Source organism: Zea mays, chromosome 9 (genome assembly GCF_902167145.1).
Source record: "Zea mays cultivar B73 chromosome 9, Zm-B73-REFERENCE-NAM-5.0, whole genome shotgun sequence".
Classification (NCBI taxonomy): domain Eukaryota; kingdom Viridiplantae; phylum Streptophyta; class Magnoliopsida; order Poales; family Poaceae; genus Zea; species Zea mays.
The window spans coordinates 124,627,311-124,643,539 of NC_050104.1; the positions used below are offsets into that span (position 1 = coordinate 124,627,311).

Sequence of the window (16,229 nt, forward strand, 5' to 3'; positions counted from 1 at the left end):
CACAAAAAACCCGGATTTAATTTCCCAAAATACCAATCTAGCCAAAACCATTTTGTATGACCGTATACCACCCCGCACCCACCCGAGGTGATTGGGATTGTGAAGAAGAGAGGAGAGAAGGTGAAGTGGACTGCACAGCACACACAACTCGTCCTCGGTCCTCCGTACCCTTCCGCGCTCCGCCCCAGCACGAAACGCCGAAACCCTACCCTTTGGCTTCTCCGTCCTCGTCCTCGCCCCCGCCCATCCGCGCACCAGCCGAATGTCGTCGGGAGGCGGTGGGGGGCAGCAGTTCCGCTACACGCAGACGCCGTCCAAGGTGCTGCACCTGCGGAACCTTCCGTGGGAGTGCGCGGAAGAGGAGCTCGTCGAGCTCTGCAAGCCTTTCGGCCGCATCGTCAACACCAAGAGCGGCGTCGGCGCCAACCACAACCAGGCCTTTGTCGAGTTCGTAAGTCCTTCCCCCGCCCCTCACCCTTCCTTCCTGTCGACCGTACCCATCGATATCATTTGCGATACGGTCGGGAATTGGGGGTGGGCGCGCCGCTGGATGTTCTCTGTGGTTTCATACTTAGTACAGAAATTGATTTGGTCAGCAGTTTAATTGTTGGGCTTGTTGGCAAACCACTGAATCTAGCTAGGTTTAACCTGTGTGGTATTGGAGTTTTGTCAGCGCTCTGGATTTGGATTATATCTTTTGAAGGATTCAGCGAAAGATTCCAACATATTTAGTTACACTTGATTAAACCTGTTTGAGTGATCCGATCAATCCATGAAGCTGCACAATTATGTTCTATTGAGTTGCATAGATCAGACATGATTAGGAGATTTGGGAGCTTTTTATTCTTTTCAGCCTGCTTGGTGAAAGCTGCTAAAAGGTCTTTCATATATATTTGCACAGTTCCATCCGAAAGCCGATACAAGCAGGCCCAGAGATGCTTTCAATTTTGCAATGCGAGAAAGCCGGCTTTTGGAAAAAGCTGCTTTGGTTTGGCTTTTAGGGGATAAAAGCCAAAAGTCAAACAAACACACCCTTATATGGCTGGTAGAGAAGTGTAGTACTGTAGTTCCCCTTGTTTCATCCATTTTTTGGTGTGTGTTGGGGAGGGGGGGGGGGGTCCCTGTAGTAGTGGGAACTGGATTGGTGTTGCTCGAAATCAAATCATTTGCAGTACTCCCTCCGTTCTTTTTTTATTTGTCACGTTTTAGTTCAAAAATGAACTAGCAGACGACAAATATTTGAGAACGGAGGTAATACTATATTTGGATCTACTGTTTTAGTGCCAAATGATCATGGCAGGATTACTTATGTGGAATCAATTTCCTTTGCAGACTGACGTTAATCAGGCAATCTCGATGGTTTCTTATTTCGCATCATCTTCAGAACCAGCACAAATACGAGGCAAGACTGTTTATATTCAGTATTCAAATAGGCAAGAAATAATTAACAACAAGAGTCCTGGAGAGACTGCTGGAAATGTCTTGCTTGTTACCATAGAGGGTGTTCAATCTAGTGATGTCACCATTGATGTGATCCATATGGTGAGTTCTAAAATCCTTTCCTTTTCCTGTCTTCTAAAGTACTTAGATGGTTGTGTTAGTATGGTAATGACAAACCTCAAGTATGCCTGTTATTTTCTTGATTGCCGTTGACTGAAGGAATCCAAGGGAGTCTACCTGACCCGATCCTTGTAAATCAAAGATTTTACATAGATTTTAATTTCGTAGTAACATATTCTGCATGAATCAGCAGGCCCATGATAACTGGAGAAAATATCATTATCAGCACCTGCAATTGGAGAGATACCATGTTTGTTTTGCTGCCTTCTAACTAGTACATTCCAAGTTCTTATGAACTCTCATGTTTCATCTGGAGGATGCAACTTTCTAAGTATCCTCCATCAACGCGCTTATCTCCGGTGTAGGACACCTCCTGTTTATCCAAGTTACTGATGAAAGGTTAAATTCCAAACCTTTAGACCATAAGTATCTCTATGGTGCTTATCTTTAGATCATTGTTTGGCGATATTATACATTTTGGCCTGTTTATTTTAACAGTACATTGAATTTCATTTATTGGTTCTCTCTCGTTGCCCCTTCTTTTTTTGTTTGGGTGAGGGATAAGCTTCAAGAGTTTTTATCTTTTGTCTGGAAATGATGTTTACTTTTATTATCAAATATTATGTCAATCACTGTGTGCTGTGCCCTGTGCTGCAGTTTTTTACATGTGCCATGAATTGTTATGCATTTTCTAAAACAGCCTTCCCTTTACCTCCTACGTATGATCCCTTTATTATATTCCTTTCAGGTTTTCTCGGCTTTTGGGTATGTTCATAAAATAGCCACCTTTGAAAAGGCTGCAGGTTTTCAGGTCAGGTTAAAGTTACATGCTTCAGATACTTAGTAATTTTGAAATGAACATCAAGAGCCTTATCTTATTCTTTCTGGCAGGCATTGATCCAGTACACTGATGCGGCTACTGCTTCAGCTGCTAAAGAATCCTTAGATGGAAGGAGCATCCCAAGGTGACATTGTGTGGCCTTCCCTTTGTCATCCATCCTTGTTGTTTGTTGTACTTTCTTATGCCTGTTATAAACTGAATTTTCCTTTGTACCTTTATCGTAGTTACTTGCTTCCGGAGCATGTAACATCCTGCTGCCTGCGAATTTCTTTTTCTGCACATAAGGATTTGAACATCAAGTTTCAGTCGAACCGCAGCAGGTAATGCCCATAATTTGTTTTCATGGAGTTAGTTATTCATTATTATTTCTGATGTAAGATCCATCCTTTTGTCCCATGTTCTCTTAAGTTTGATCATTCACTGCTTTATGGTGTTCTCATAGTTTTCAGATCGTCTGATCGATCCCACTGGGCGATCAGGTGTCGATCAGGGCGATTAGTCGCCCCTGATCGACCCTAATCGTCCCCCTAGTCGTCCTGTGTTTTCCAGGACATATATATATATATATATATATATATATATATATATATATATATATATATATATATATATATATATATATATATAGGGACGAACTAATGGAAGCCCAGGGCTTCCATTAGTACGGGAAGCCCCAGCCAGGTATACCTACGCGCAGGTAGGCGTGCATCCGATCGTGCACGGTTCTAGCTCAGGCAGATTTTAGCGTAAATCGTGAACCAAACCAGCATAAATTAGTACGAATTTTAGCGTAAATCGTAGATCCGTTTCATAACGACGAATGGGCCCAAACATTACGACGTAAAAATCGCGCGCTTCCGATCGTGCGCGGGATCTGGATCAGACGATTTTTTGCGTAAAACGTGAACCAAAACAGCGTAAATGGGTATGAATTTTAGCGTAAATCATAGATCTGTTTCGTGACGACGAATGAGACCCAAAATTACGGCGTAAAAATCGTCCGCGTCCGATCGTGCGCTGGATCTGGATCGGACGAATTTTTGCGTAAAATGTGAGCCAAAACAGCGTAAATGGGTATGAATTTTAGCGTAAATCATAGATCTGTTTCGTGACGACGAATGAGACCCAAAAATTACGGCGTAAAAATCGCCCACGTCCGATCGTGCGCGGGTTCTGGCTCGAACGAATTTTTGCGTAAAATGTGAACCAAAACAACGTAAATGTGTACAAATTTTAGCGTAATCGTAAATTTGTTTCATAACGACGAATGTGCCCCAAAAATTACGCCGTAAAAATCGCGCGCGTTCGATCGTGCGCGGGTTATGGCTCGGGCGGATTTTTGCGTAAAATATGATCCAAAATAGCATAAATGGGTGTGAATTTTAGCATAAATCGTTGATCTGTTTCGTAACGAATTACAGAGTTTAAATCGCGCATGTTTAGCGTTAGTTTCCGTGCATGTCGCATAGAAGTTTTTGAACGTAAAACACATCGACAGGACCATTTATTATGTAACAACCAAAAGGCAACACATGGTTCAGATCTCAAAAATAAGAAACCTGTCATTTCATATCCGTGAACCCATAAATGATATACAAAATATGATAATGAGCGACACAATGATGGTCAGGATGTTAAAAAGATCCACCATTCATGTCGCACACATCAATCAAGAACGATGTCATAAATATAACAAAGATGGCAGATGCCACGCCATAAATCATATCAATATATGTGCATGCTGAACCAATGACAGAAAACACAATTGAAAAAACAAAATCATCAGAACACTTGGCTTGCTATAAAAATGCTTCTTATGCTTCTTTATAGCCTATACATAGTTCCTCCATATGCTTTTATGATTCCAGTAAGAAATAGGATAAGTGAGATGAAAATGAAAGAATACAATCCAAAACTTTAGTAACTTACTTCTTTATCCTCTAACATTTCTTTAGAACAATTATTATACATTTCTAGTACCACAATCGAGCCATACAAAAATTTTAAAGCCCAATGTTTTCCTGTTTACCGCATGAAAAGGAAGGACACGATGCAAAATAAGCGCGCACACACACAATGGATAGAAACTTGACTGAGTTCAGCTACATGCATCTGCATGGATACCCTCAATTCCATTTCTGCTATATATTGCAAAGTAAGTACCAAATGCCACACTAGGAAATACATAGAGGAAATGAAAGTGCATAGTAGCTGCTCAAGTATATAATAAACCATTATGTTGCTAGCATTTCAGACAGAAGATAAAAGAAAATATCTAATACCATGATAATGCAAACCATTACAAATTGGCTTTTAGGTGTTTCAACCAACACATTAGTGAATGAGGGAAAAACCATTATCGGGATGGTTGATGAGGTGCTGGATGCAGAGGATTCGGGGGGTGCCTGCATGAGACATTGTGATGTTAAATGTTAACTATAGATCAGCATAGCAAGTGAACTAAACTCATTTTAACTAACCTGAACTCAATTAAAACTAGTGTCTTGTATATGTCCTAAAAGGAAGGACTTATGATGTCGTAACAAAGAACAATTACTTTCAACTATATAGATAACATGAATGTTCACAACAAAATCTATTGGTTGTCTCCACCCTGAATTGTTTAGCAAAAATATTCCAGAAATTTTTCCACTACAACTGACCATTACTAGCAACTGACAAATATTGTTATCTTAACAGTGCTACTTGTTAGCATACAATGGAGGAACTAATACTTCAATTAATTATTTTGATAAGCATTTGCATGTAATGGTATTTTAATGGGAGTGAACATCACAAGGATAAGGTGATTAAACAGTGTATATTGATGCCAGGCCAAGCAAAGCAATGCAGAGCGAGGCATACAAATGTCATCTCTGTAAACACATCATGTTCAGTTGCTGAAACTAGTGTATCAACGATTACTTGGAAGAAAGATGAATCCTAGAATCATAAAAACTGTGATATGTACACGTGTGCACTGCTATAATCCAAGAATCATAAAAACTCAACTTGATTATTGTAAACAAGTGCTTGGATGAGCATAGTTATTTGTGTGCATAAGAATAAATGGATCAGCGATGTTAATTTTATGATAGTGAGGCACCTTTTCCCTGGAGCACTGAATATATTGTGAAGAACATTGCAAAACAAAAAAAGATTCGATTGAACCATGAATATAGAACAAAAAACTATAAAAAACAAATGCGTGTATCATGTAACCGTGTACCAGTGAGAATAACTAAATGCCATTTTGTTGTGTAAAAAATTATGTAGAAAAGTATAACTAGGATTGAACTTCATATTTTCTAAATGTTTTGTAACAACTGCACATATAATTTCCATGAGAGCATAAAAACATTAAGCCCTAATAATAAAAAGTTTGAAATTTGAGTGTCACCTATACGTCAGTGATTTTAACTAGTGTGCTCGTATAAGCGAGCATATACATGCCTTTTAAAGTGTAAAACAATGTGCATAAAAAGTAATAGCTGAGACTAAACTTCATAGTTGTACTATATCAAACGAAAAAGATAGGGAATTGATATGTTTGAATCATTAACTGTGCATTGCATAGAAAATGCATTAACAATTTTGCAAAAGGGGTGCTGGCAACCCTAATCATAAAAAAAACTTAACATGTCTATTTTGTGGCTAAGCATAAACAAGATCCATGTATCGTAAAAACCCTAATCGATGTGCATAACAATATCTCTACCAGCTGAAAACGGAAACACAGATAGTTTCATGCGTTCAAATTCTGGTTGTGAATTACTCCTTCAAGACACTTCCACATATGAGTTAACATAAGTAATTGAAAAGCCTCAATTAAAATGGGATGCTAGTGCTAAACACTAAAGACAATATTTTCAATTAATGCTTGCATAACATACCAGGTTGTTTCCCTAATAATGAAGCCATGACCTTCAAGTCTAGCATGAATTTAGCTTCATACTTATGTTTCTACTACGGACCCTAAATGCTAATTTAGTTTTGGCAAGTGAAGGATTTCATCATTTAGAAAGTGGAGGATTTATGTTGTATTATTGCTAGACCCAAAATATATCTCTAAAACTGTACATTGCAGATTAGCATCAATTAGAAAGTAGAGGTTTTAGGTTGTATTATATGGTATAGCTAGACCCTAAATATATTTGTAAAACTGTACAATGCCAATTAGCATCAATTTCTGCTATTAGATAGTTTGTGCTTGTGCTTACGTGTCTCTTGTGGTCTTGTATCAAATGTAAAAAGCTGCAAAAAGATCCATCAAGCTAATTAGCAAATTTGATAAGGACAAATAGTCCAATAACATAACAATATCAAAAATCTACTATAAGCTCAATCACCAGGCACAAAATCACATTGCAATGCGATCTATTATTTTGATCACCTACATCCTGGTAGATTCTGCAGCATGAAAGAAAATGTTGCCCTAGCCTTATATATTTTGGAGCAGGATTATGTAGAATGGTAGAAGCCATGAATTCTTGTCATGTATCTAAAGAAGCATATAAAAATTATAGAATGAGTCCATGGGCTAATTAAACTTGATAGCTGGTTCTATAGATCAGTAAAACAAAAGTATCAAAATGGCATCATTTTCCTTTTTAGGCGTATGGTTAGGTCAATCAACAAATTATTCACAAGCACAAACCCTTCCAAAGATTACAAGGCTTGAACAGGTTGCAATATAAAAAATTAGTAAATCAGCAAATCAATTGGCCAATGCCAAAATCCTTGCAATGTTCAGGTTGCAGGTTTATTATCAGATCAGCACCAGAGTAACTTATGCTTCTCAATTTCAGGTTGCAGGACAAGAAGTATATTTAAAGGAACATGTATATTTTAGGTCTCAGCCTAATCTGTTACAGTAATTCAATTATATCACATGATTTAAGCTCATTTTTGAAATTCTCAACCAAATTTAGTGTCCTAGAATTATTAGGTAAATTATGCTGGACGAAACTAAAGCATCCTTTACCATTTTTCAGAATCAAATCCAGCAGTGGGACCTATAATAGAGCATCCTTTACCATTTTTTCAGAATCATATCACTAATGAAATCATCCTAAATTAATTTAAATGATGTCAGCTCCCTATAATGCAACTCAAAAGTCAAATTAACACTCTAAATAACCAAAACGCCAGCTCAATCCCAAGAGCAGGAGTAACTGCGATATTGAACTGGAACGCAGCTGAAGCTAACCTCAATAATATATATTTTCCATTGGAATTACATCCACAACAAATAATTCACCAAGAAAGAAAGGTGGCTACTATGGTACAGGAAGCTCAGAATCAGGATTTTGATTCACGTATACCTATCTGCACACATTCCACATAAAAGCATGTAAAGCTTAAGGGTGCAGTTTTAATTTTAAAAAAGAGATAAAAACTAAAAACTTGCCTACCTCCCCTACACGAGGTAGACACAATCCTTGGCCTCCTTGCACATGATGTCCAACATGAAGTCAATATGCTCGGTGCCCTCGTTGTTGTGGAAGATATGGAAACACAGCGATCAGCGATCGATTGGATCGGAGAGGGGGGGGGGCGAGGAGATGGGACTCGTAGGGAGAATACCTGGAATTTCTTGTGTGAAGGTGGGTGGCGAATTCTTGGGAAGTCTCCTAGGACCGCTGCCTCCTACACCACGCAGTCGACTCCCACAATGAGGTCGTTCTCGGACAACCCTATGCCCACACACCTCATGCTGTACATGGCCGACAACACCACCCGCAGCACATTGTCCTCTGTGTACTGCAGCCCATGAATAACAGAGGAGTTTCAGCGAGAGGAGCAAGTGGGGACGCAGGGCGCAGCCACACAGGGTCACCACGGATCGAGCGCCAAGTGCCAAGGATCTCACATATTGTAGCAATGGTGAGAGGTACTACATACCGGAGCACGAAGTTGTTCCAGACGGGGGCGCACACCATTCACCACCTCTTCGCTGACCCTCGACCCGCTGCCTCCTCCGCCTAGACTTGGTCGCCCTTAGGTGACATGAGCGAGGAAGCGACCTTGGAGAGATCCTCTATGGTCTGGTGGCCAGAGAGCCGCGCGAGCCCGCGCGGAACCGTCCCACGTTCTCGGCCGGGACAAGACGGCACAAGGCGCCTCCGCCTCCGGGTACCGCAGGAGCGAGGAAGGAGGTGATGCGTTGAATCTAGGTTTAGGGGAGATAGGGCCGAATCCTCTACTGTGGTGATGCGCAGGGTAAATGGATGAACATTTTTTGGCTAAATTAGGACGAAGATTTAGGAGTGGTTGTTTTTTTACGATGGTTTCATGGGCGGTTTTGATTAGCGTGACCATATGCTTGACTGGGTTGGGCTGAACCAGAATTGATTGATTGGTTGGGGCTTCCTGTATTATTGGAAGCCCAGGCTCTTAATAGACATACTATATATATATATATATATATATATATATATATATAGATTGTATATTAGCAGCCCTGGGCTTCCTTTAGTTATTGGAAGCCCAGGCCAGACAGTGCAATCCGGTCGAGCCGGACCAGGTCCAGACGTCTATAAAAGAAAATCCGTAGTGCTAGGGATCAGTTTTTACGCCCCATCTCGATTCATTAGCGACGGTTGCCAGGCCGACGGTGGCGGCCCCCGATCCAGAGGGCGAGCGGCGGCGGCAGCGCCCTTATGCGGTGGCGGCGGTTTCCAGGCCGGCGGTGGCGGCCCTCGATCCAGAGGGCGAGCGGCGGCGGCGCCCTTGTGCGGTGGCGGCGATTCCCAGGCCGGTGGCCGCAACTCCATTACCTCGACGCGCGGTGGCGGAGGTTCCTCGATCCGCAGCGAGGCCCTTGTGCAGGCAAGCGGCGGCGTCCCCGAAGCCCCGAGGAGGCGGCACTTCCAAGGCCGGCGAGCAAGCGACGCCCGTCGACGTGCGAGTAGCGACGACGACGCATGAGGCGCGATGTTCGAGCGAGCGATGTCACGGAAGGGGCGAGATGCGCGCAGCGATGATCGCGCGTGACATCCTCTGATCCGGCGCATTTTTCTTTTCGTTTATTGTGTTTTATGCCTACCACATGTATTATTTACGCTAAAAACTGTATGTTTTTATGCTTTAACACAGAGTTCGTATATGAGTTTACTGCATGCACATTTAAAAGACAATTCCTTGATTTATGCTGTTCTTAATTTGCGCGCATGCAATGGAAACTCCCACGATTTTGCCATAATTTTTGGATCTGTATAAAAATAGAAACCGCATGCATGCGGCTGCCATGTTTTTCGGATCTGTCATAAAAATAGGATCGTAATAACAACCTACTAAAGCTATCAACCTCTAATTGACTCGGTATTTACGCTTATAATTGAGGGATTTTATGCTCAAAACTTAAGGTTTTTACGCTCCACCCGGAGATGCGTCCACCAGTGAACAACATGCCAGATTTTTTACGCAGTGTAAGGAATTGCATAAATACCTACACCGTGTAGTATAATTTGTTTCAGTATACATCATAAACTAGTTCTAATGCGTTTAGTTGCATGGCTGTTGGAGGGATCCTATATTTATGAAGGAAATAAAACATTAAATGTGATTTTTTGTTTCTATGCATGCAATTCATTTCATTTCATTGCATATTCTTTCCATCATAAATTCGTGTGCATGCAGCCTGTAGCAGATTTTTACGCAGTATACCGAATTGCATAATTATCTACACAGTGTAGCATATTTAGTATCAGTATATAGCATAAAATGGTCATTACGAGTTTTAGTTGCATGTCTGTTTCAGCGATCCTAAATTTATGGAGGTAATAAAGCATTTAAAATAGAAACCGCCACACATATCTTTCCTAAATTTACGCGCATGCAAGGGAACGTGATTGACTCATGCATGCATTTTGCTATAATTTTAGGATCTGTATAACCGCATGCATGCGACTGCCATGTTTTTCGGATCTGCCATAAAAATAGGATCGTAATAACAACCTACTAGAGCTATCAACCTCTCACATTGGCTCGGTATATACGCTTATAATTGAGGGATTTTATGCTCAAAACTTAAGGTTATTACGCTCCAACCCGAAGGTGCGTCCACCAGTGAACAACATGCCAGATTTTTTACGCAGTGTAACGAATTGCATAAATACCTACACCATGTAGTATAATTTGTATCAGTATATATCATAAACTAGATTTAATGTGTTTTAGCTGCATGGCTGTTGGAGGGATCTTATATTTATGAAGGAAATAAAACATTAAATACGATTTTTTGTTTCTATGCGTGTAATTCATTTTCTTTCATTGCACATTATTTTTATCATAAATTCGTGTGCATGCAGCTGGTAACATATTTTTACGCAGTATATCGAATTGCATAATTATTAACACAGTGTAGCATATTTAGTCTCAGTATATATCATAAAATGATCCTTACGCGTCTAGCTGCATGGCTGTTGCAGCAATCCTAAATTTATGGAGGAAATAAAGGATTTTAAAAACAGAAACTGCCGCACATATCTTTCCTAAATTTATGCGCATGCATTGGATCGTGTTTGACTCATGCATGCATTCCTTTTTTTGCGCTAACAGACGTGGGACAGGTGGCGCACCCGACAGCCTGTTTGGGCGCGCTGGTTGAACCAGTTTGAAGGGGTGGTCGGCCTGGGCTTCCTTTAACTATTGGAAGCCCGGGGCTCCCGTTATACCTACCCTATATATATATATATATATATATATATATATATATATATATATATATATAACACTATCTATCTCTCTCTCTCTCTATATATATATATATATATATATATATAACACTATATATAGATATATACTTATATAGTGTAGACTATAGAGACTTGCAGCAGTATAAATAGTCCAATATTCAATAGTTGAATAGTCTAAAACAGCAGTACATCCAGCTTACTAGACCATCACAGCAGCAACAAGTTTATTCAATACTTGAATAGTTCGTAACAGCACAGCAGCAACAAATTTATATGAAACTGCAAGTCTATAACTTACTAGGCCAGTAGACCATGACCAAGAAGGCTTCAGATGAGGAGCTCATCTCTAGTCCCTGTGTTCTTTTTTCTCCCAGCCGATGTAGAGAGAAAGATGTTGCTGTGTTGGAGCCTTGGAGGGAGAGAGAAGGGTGAAAAAGGGAGAGGGAAGGGAGCTGTGAGAGAGAAGGGTGTTTTCTGATTTTCTCCCAGCCGTGTCAGGGAACCTGAAAAGACAGGTAGAGCTGGGGGCGGCTACCTCTATTAATCATGGGCCAGTCCAGTCAAACAGACTGTTGGACTACCCGAGCACAGACTGGACTGTTGGGGCCAGTCTAGACTGTTGGACTACCTCTATTAATCGCGACTGATCGGCTCCTAGGCGATTAATCGTTCCATATCGTCGCTTAATCGGACGATATGGACGATCAGTAACACTAATCGAGTCGAACACCCTAATCGAGCACAAAGAAACGATCAGCCCGACTAATCGCGATTAGTCGGACGATCTGAAAACAATGTGTTCTTGCCTGAGCAGTTCTCGATGTGATGCCATGCCATAACATGACTCAAACAAACACAAGAGGTTATGGATATCAAATTGCATGAGATTATAAGATACCCATCTTAGCATGTTTAACTTGTAGAATAATGTCATTGAATTTTCATGTTGAAGGCATATGACCTGCTTTTCGAGGTTCTAATCGCCTGAGTTAGAAATGCAGCGGTTGTGTTTTTTTTCTTCTTTTGCATTAAAAATAATGTGTGTTGATAAGTACATCACTAAATCATAGAAGCACAGTGACAAGGTTCTTGGTTTCCCTTTTACTGTTAATGTATAGAACCAGATCACTTAGCCATTGCATCAGCTTGAGTGCTTGGCTATTGATCATAGTTTTTAAGGCGGTAAGGCGACCGATCCCCTTTTTACCTTTTAAGCGGTAAAGCGTAAGGCGAGGTGACGCCTTAAATGGTTATCGATGTTTTTTTTGGGCCAGCAGTACCAGTGCAGGCGCCGTATTTAGACAAGTGTCAGTTGCTATTGCTAGATAAGGTTGTTAGAGAGATTAAGGGGCTTATCCCCTCTATCTGTTAGGCAGACAGTTTTTATCACTTTTATTTGCTAGGCAGTCGGTTGATTGAAACAAGGACTTAGGACTCCTCATCTATTAAGGAGACAGGAGTTTGTACCAGGAAATTTATAGAAGTTGCTTCCTATTGGGAGGAACTGCTTCGGTCACCGTGGCTTCCTCGGCCGTAGGTGACAGTAGCTGTCCTCGTCGATCTCCCTATCCAATCCGATCTCTCCCTTAGTCCGAGGCTCTGCTAATCTCCACTCTCCATTCCCCTAAACGTCGTAGCCATATCATAAATATATTTAAAAATACGAAAGTATTGATATTTGAGAACGTGCTTAGAACAAAAATATCAATAAAGAAGAGAAAAGGATAAAGAAAAGAAAAAAAAAGAAAGAAGGTTACCAGCCCAGCCAGCCCACAAATCAGTCTAGCTAGTCCATCAAAGTTTGGTTAAGCACTGCCCAGCTAGCTCTTCTCCACGCCACCCTCTCTCAGCCATTCAGCCGCCACCCTCTCTCCGTCTCCGAGCCCTCTCCCTCTCCCAGCCACTTCTATGCGGTGCCATCGCTGCACCACCTCTGTCCCTGTGCAGCAGCAGCAGCCATGCTGCCTCTGCCCTCCGCAGCAGTCGCCATGCCGCCTCTGCACTCGCCACTAGGGGTGAAAACAGTCGAAAACGATCGGAAAACACTAAAACCGTTACCGTTTTCATATTTTTTATCGGAAACGAAATCGGAAACGGTAACTTCGGAAACGGAAACGATATCGATATTTCGGAAACATCGAAATCGAAAGTTCGGTACAAAAAATACATCGGTATCGGTCGGAACCTTAAATACAATCAGTAACCATATCAATATAAAAATGTCAATATAACAAATTCACAATAAACAAAGTTTACAAATATCACAAAGACCACAAGTTCACAATTCACAATATAACAAGTTGATCACAAAGATCACAAGTTCACAATATAACAGGTTGATCACAAAGATCACAAGTTCACAATATTACAAATTGATCACATAGATCACAAGTTCACAATATGATAAGTTGAGCACAAAGAACACAAGTACACAATATAACAAGTTCATCACAAAGTTCACAAAGCCACAAGTCCCAAGTTCGCAAGGTCACAAAACATTACGGAGCAAGTACAATAAGAAACATTCATAGCATTCATGGTACATTATCATCATCTAGATCTTCATCAACAAGCTTACAACGATGCCTCAGGTCCATCATCATGATCATCATCTAGGTCTTCATCCTACAATTTGTTAAAGAAATATACAATTAAACCATAGCTAATGTTTTATGCACCAAAATAGAATAGAAAATGAAGGTAAATTAACCTCAAATGAAAGATTTCTTGCAAGAGCCTCAAGTTCATCCATTTCATAAACCATATTAGGAATAGTAACACTCTTAGCCTTGGAACCTGGGAATATAAAGATCCATTAGTGCATTAGTAAAAGGGTATTCAACTAATGACTAATTAATTTGTAAATAAATATAAGGTACTACTATATAACCTTTTCTTGCTCCAGCTATCCAATCTTTGGTGCAGACCAGTGCTTCTACCATGGTAGTAGGGTCAAGGCGAGTACGAAATGGATCAAGTACACGACCACCAGCACTAAAAGCAGATTCTGAAGCTACTGTTGACACTTGCATAGCTAAGACATCACGAGCAAGCTGGCTCAAGAGAGGATATTCTTCTTTGTGTGCTTTCCACCATGCTAATATGTCAAAAAGTGTGTTGATTACTTTTACCAACCATGCTTTCCACCATGCTAATATGTTAAACCATCAGTTTGAAATTTTGCAAAGTCATTGTTTCATACTTGTCAATAAGAGAGATTTACTAGAACTAACTGAATGACTAACTATATCCATACTAGCAACTATGCGTTACTTGAACACTGTATCATACTGTCTGTCTGTCTACCTCTATTGTTCGCGGCACAAGCTTTATATCTTTGTTGCCAAATCGGTAGTAACAAAGCTTGTACCTGACAAAAATAGGATGATATAAGGCACGGGATTCAGAAACATATTGTCTTATCTCACAATGTAAATGTTTTTCCCCCAAATCTGTGCTAAAAGTTGAGTATTTTCAGAGGAATCCTCTCTGGAAATAGCTAGAATGTCAGCTTTCACTAATACTCTTGGACAATTCTAATAATCATGCATGCATGGGTAGTAAAGCTAAAAGTACGACTACACTCTATTATTAGAAATACAAGTGCTTGGCTGCTTGCAGGTGAGCAGAGCGTAGTGACGAACTGACGACGACTCATGTAAAAATGTTACATAGGTGAGTAGTGATGGCTAGCAGGTGAGGAGAGCCTCCTTCATTCTGCTTGGAGGAGAACCCACCAAGCGTATAACATTCCCTCACGCTAGGATTATGCTTCACCAACCTGCTAGTGCTTATTATCGGGCAAGGACACCAAAATTTTTACTAGAAGTGGAAGAGTTACACAAAGTTCGCGAAATGATCACAAGGGTTTATGCACTAAGAACAAGCAAGCCTTTTTGGGTTGTATCCGAAGACATGGAAAGGGATGTTTTTATGTCAGCAGATGTCGGCGTTTCGAACCCGGGGGGTCCCTGGATCGACGAGTAAATTGTCGCCGCGTGCCCCAGCCCAGATGGGTCGGCGCGAGACGGAGCGCGAAGGGGGGAGAGAAGCCGGAGGGAGACAGGCGTAAAAGGGGAAACCCGCGGCCTTCGTGTTTGTCCCGCGCCCAGGTCGGGTGCGCTTGCAGTAGGGGGTTACAAGCGTCCACGCGGGAGGGAGCGAGCGGCTTACGCGAGCGCCGTCCCGTCCTTCCCCGCGCGGCCAACCTTCTGTAAGAGGGCCCTGGACCTTCCTTTTATAGGCGTAAGGAAAGGATCCAGGTGTACAATGGGGGGTGTAGCAGTGTGCTAACGTGTCTAGCGGAGGAGAGCTAGTGCCCTAAGTACATGCCATCGTGGCAGCCGGAGAGGTTTTGGCACCCGGTTCGTGTGGTGTCGTGGCCGTCGGAGGAGCGCTGGAGCCTGGCGGAAGGACAGCTGTCGAGGCTGTCGAGTCCTTACTGACGTCCCCTTGCTTCCGTAAGGGGGCTGAGAGCCGCCGTCGTCATAGAGCATGCGGGGCGCCATCATTACTTGTTTACCGGGGCGAGCCAGATGGGACGCCGGTCTTGTTCCCCGTAGCCTGAGTTAGCTTGGGGTAGGGTAATGATGGCGCCTCCTGTGACGTGGTCGGTCCGAGCCCTGGGTTGGGCGAGGTGGAGGCTCCTCCGAGGTCGAGGTCGAGTCTGTCTTCCAAGGCCGAGGTCGAGTCCGAGCCCCTGGGTCGGGCGAGGCGGAGACCGTCGGCTGAGGCCAGGGCTGAGTCCGAGCCCTTGGGTCGGGCGAAGCGGAGTTCGTCGTCTTCCGGGGCCGAGCCCGAGTCCGAGCCCTGGGGTCGGGCGAAGCGGAGTTCGTCGTCTTTCGGGGTTGAGCTCGAGTCCGAGCCCTGGGGTCGGGCGAAGCGGAGTTCGTCGTCTTCTGGGGCTGAGCCCGAGTCCGAGCCCTGGGGTCGTGCGAAGCGGAGTTCGTCGTCTTCCGAGGCTGAGCCCGAGTCCGAGCCCTGGGGTCGGGCGAAGCGGAGTTCGTCGTCTTCCCGGGCTGAGCCCGAGTCCGAGCCCTGGGGTCGGGCGAAGCGGAGTTCGTCGTCTTCCGGGGCTGAGCCCGAGTCCGAGCCCTGGGGTCGGGTGAAGCGGAGTTCGTCGTCTTCCG

General features: G+C 42.5%; 1 protein-coding gene and 2 long non-coding RNA genes across 8 annotated transcripts in view; 1 reads left to right on the forward strand and 2 right to left on the reverse strand.

Annotated features, from left to right (window-relative positions):
- LOC100381791 (uncharacterized) overlaps window positions 1–16,229 on the forward strand; it is a 31,927-nt gene continuing 15,698 nt past the window's right edge. For 2 of the 3 annotated variants that reach the window (XM_020543748.3, XM_020543749.3), the window contains exons 1-5: window positions 1–451; window positions 1,333–1,542; window positions 2,309–2,371; window positions 2,452–2,525; window positions 2,626–2,721. In XM_020543748.3, coding sequence (XP_020399337.1) covers window positions 263–451; window positions 1,333–1,542; window positions 2,309–2,371; window positions 2,452–2,525; window positions 2,626–2,721 — 632 coding nt within the window. In that variant the 5' untranslated portion in view covers window positions 1–262. The remainder of the gene's footprint in view (window positions 452–1,332; window positions 1,543–2,308; window positions 2,372–2,451; window positions 2,526–2,625; window positions 2,722–16,229) is intronic. The other variant, NM_001361314.1, reaches the window with a different exon arrangement.
- LOC103638990 (uncharacterized) lies at window positions 3,946–8,643 on the reverse strand. Of its 4 annotated transcripts, XR_004852745.1 has the most exons (4): window positions 8,306–8,643; window positions 7,816–8,164; window positions 7,642–7,729; window positions 3,946–6,655 (listed from the first exon to the last, which is right to left on the reverse strand). It is a non-coding gene; the product is annotated as an uncharacterized lncRNA (long non-coding RNA). The 4 variants fall into 4 exon arrangements; XR_559150.3 differs by having other exon boundaries at window positions 3,946–7,729; XR_004852744.1 differs by having other exon boundaries at window positions 7,642–8,164.
- On the reverse strand, window positions 13,566–13,953 carry LOC111590114 (uncharacterized). Its single transcript, XR_002749199.1, has 2 exons — window positions 13,811–13,953; window positions 13,566–13,725 (listed from the first exon to the last, which is right to left on the reverse strand). It is a non-coding gene; the product is annotated as an uncharacterized lncRNA (long non-coding RNA).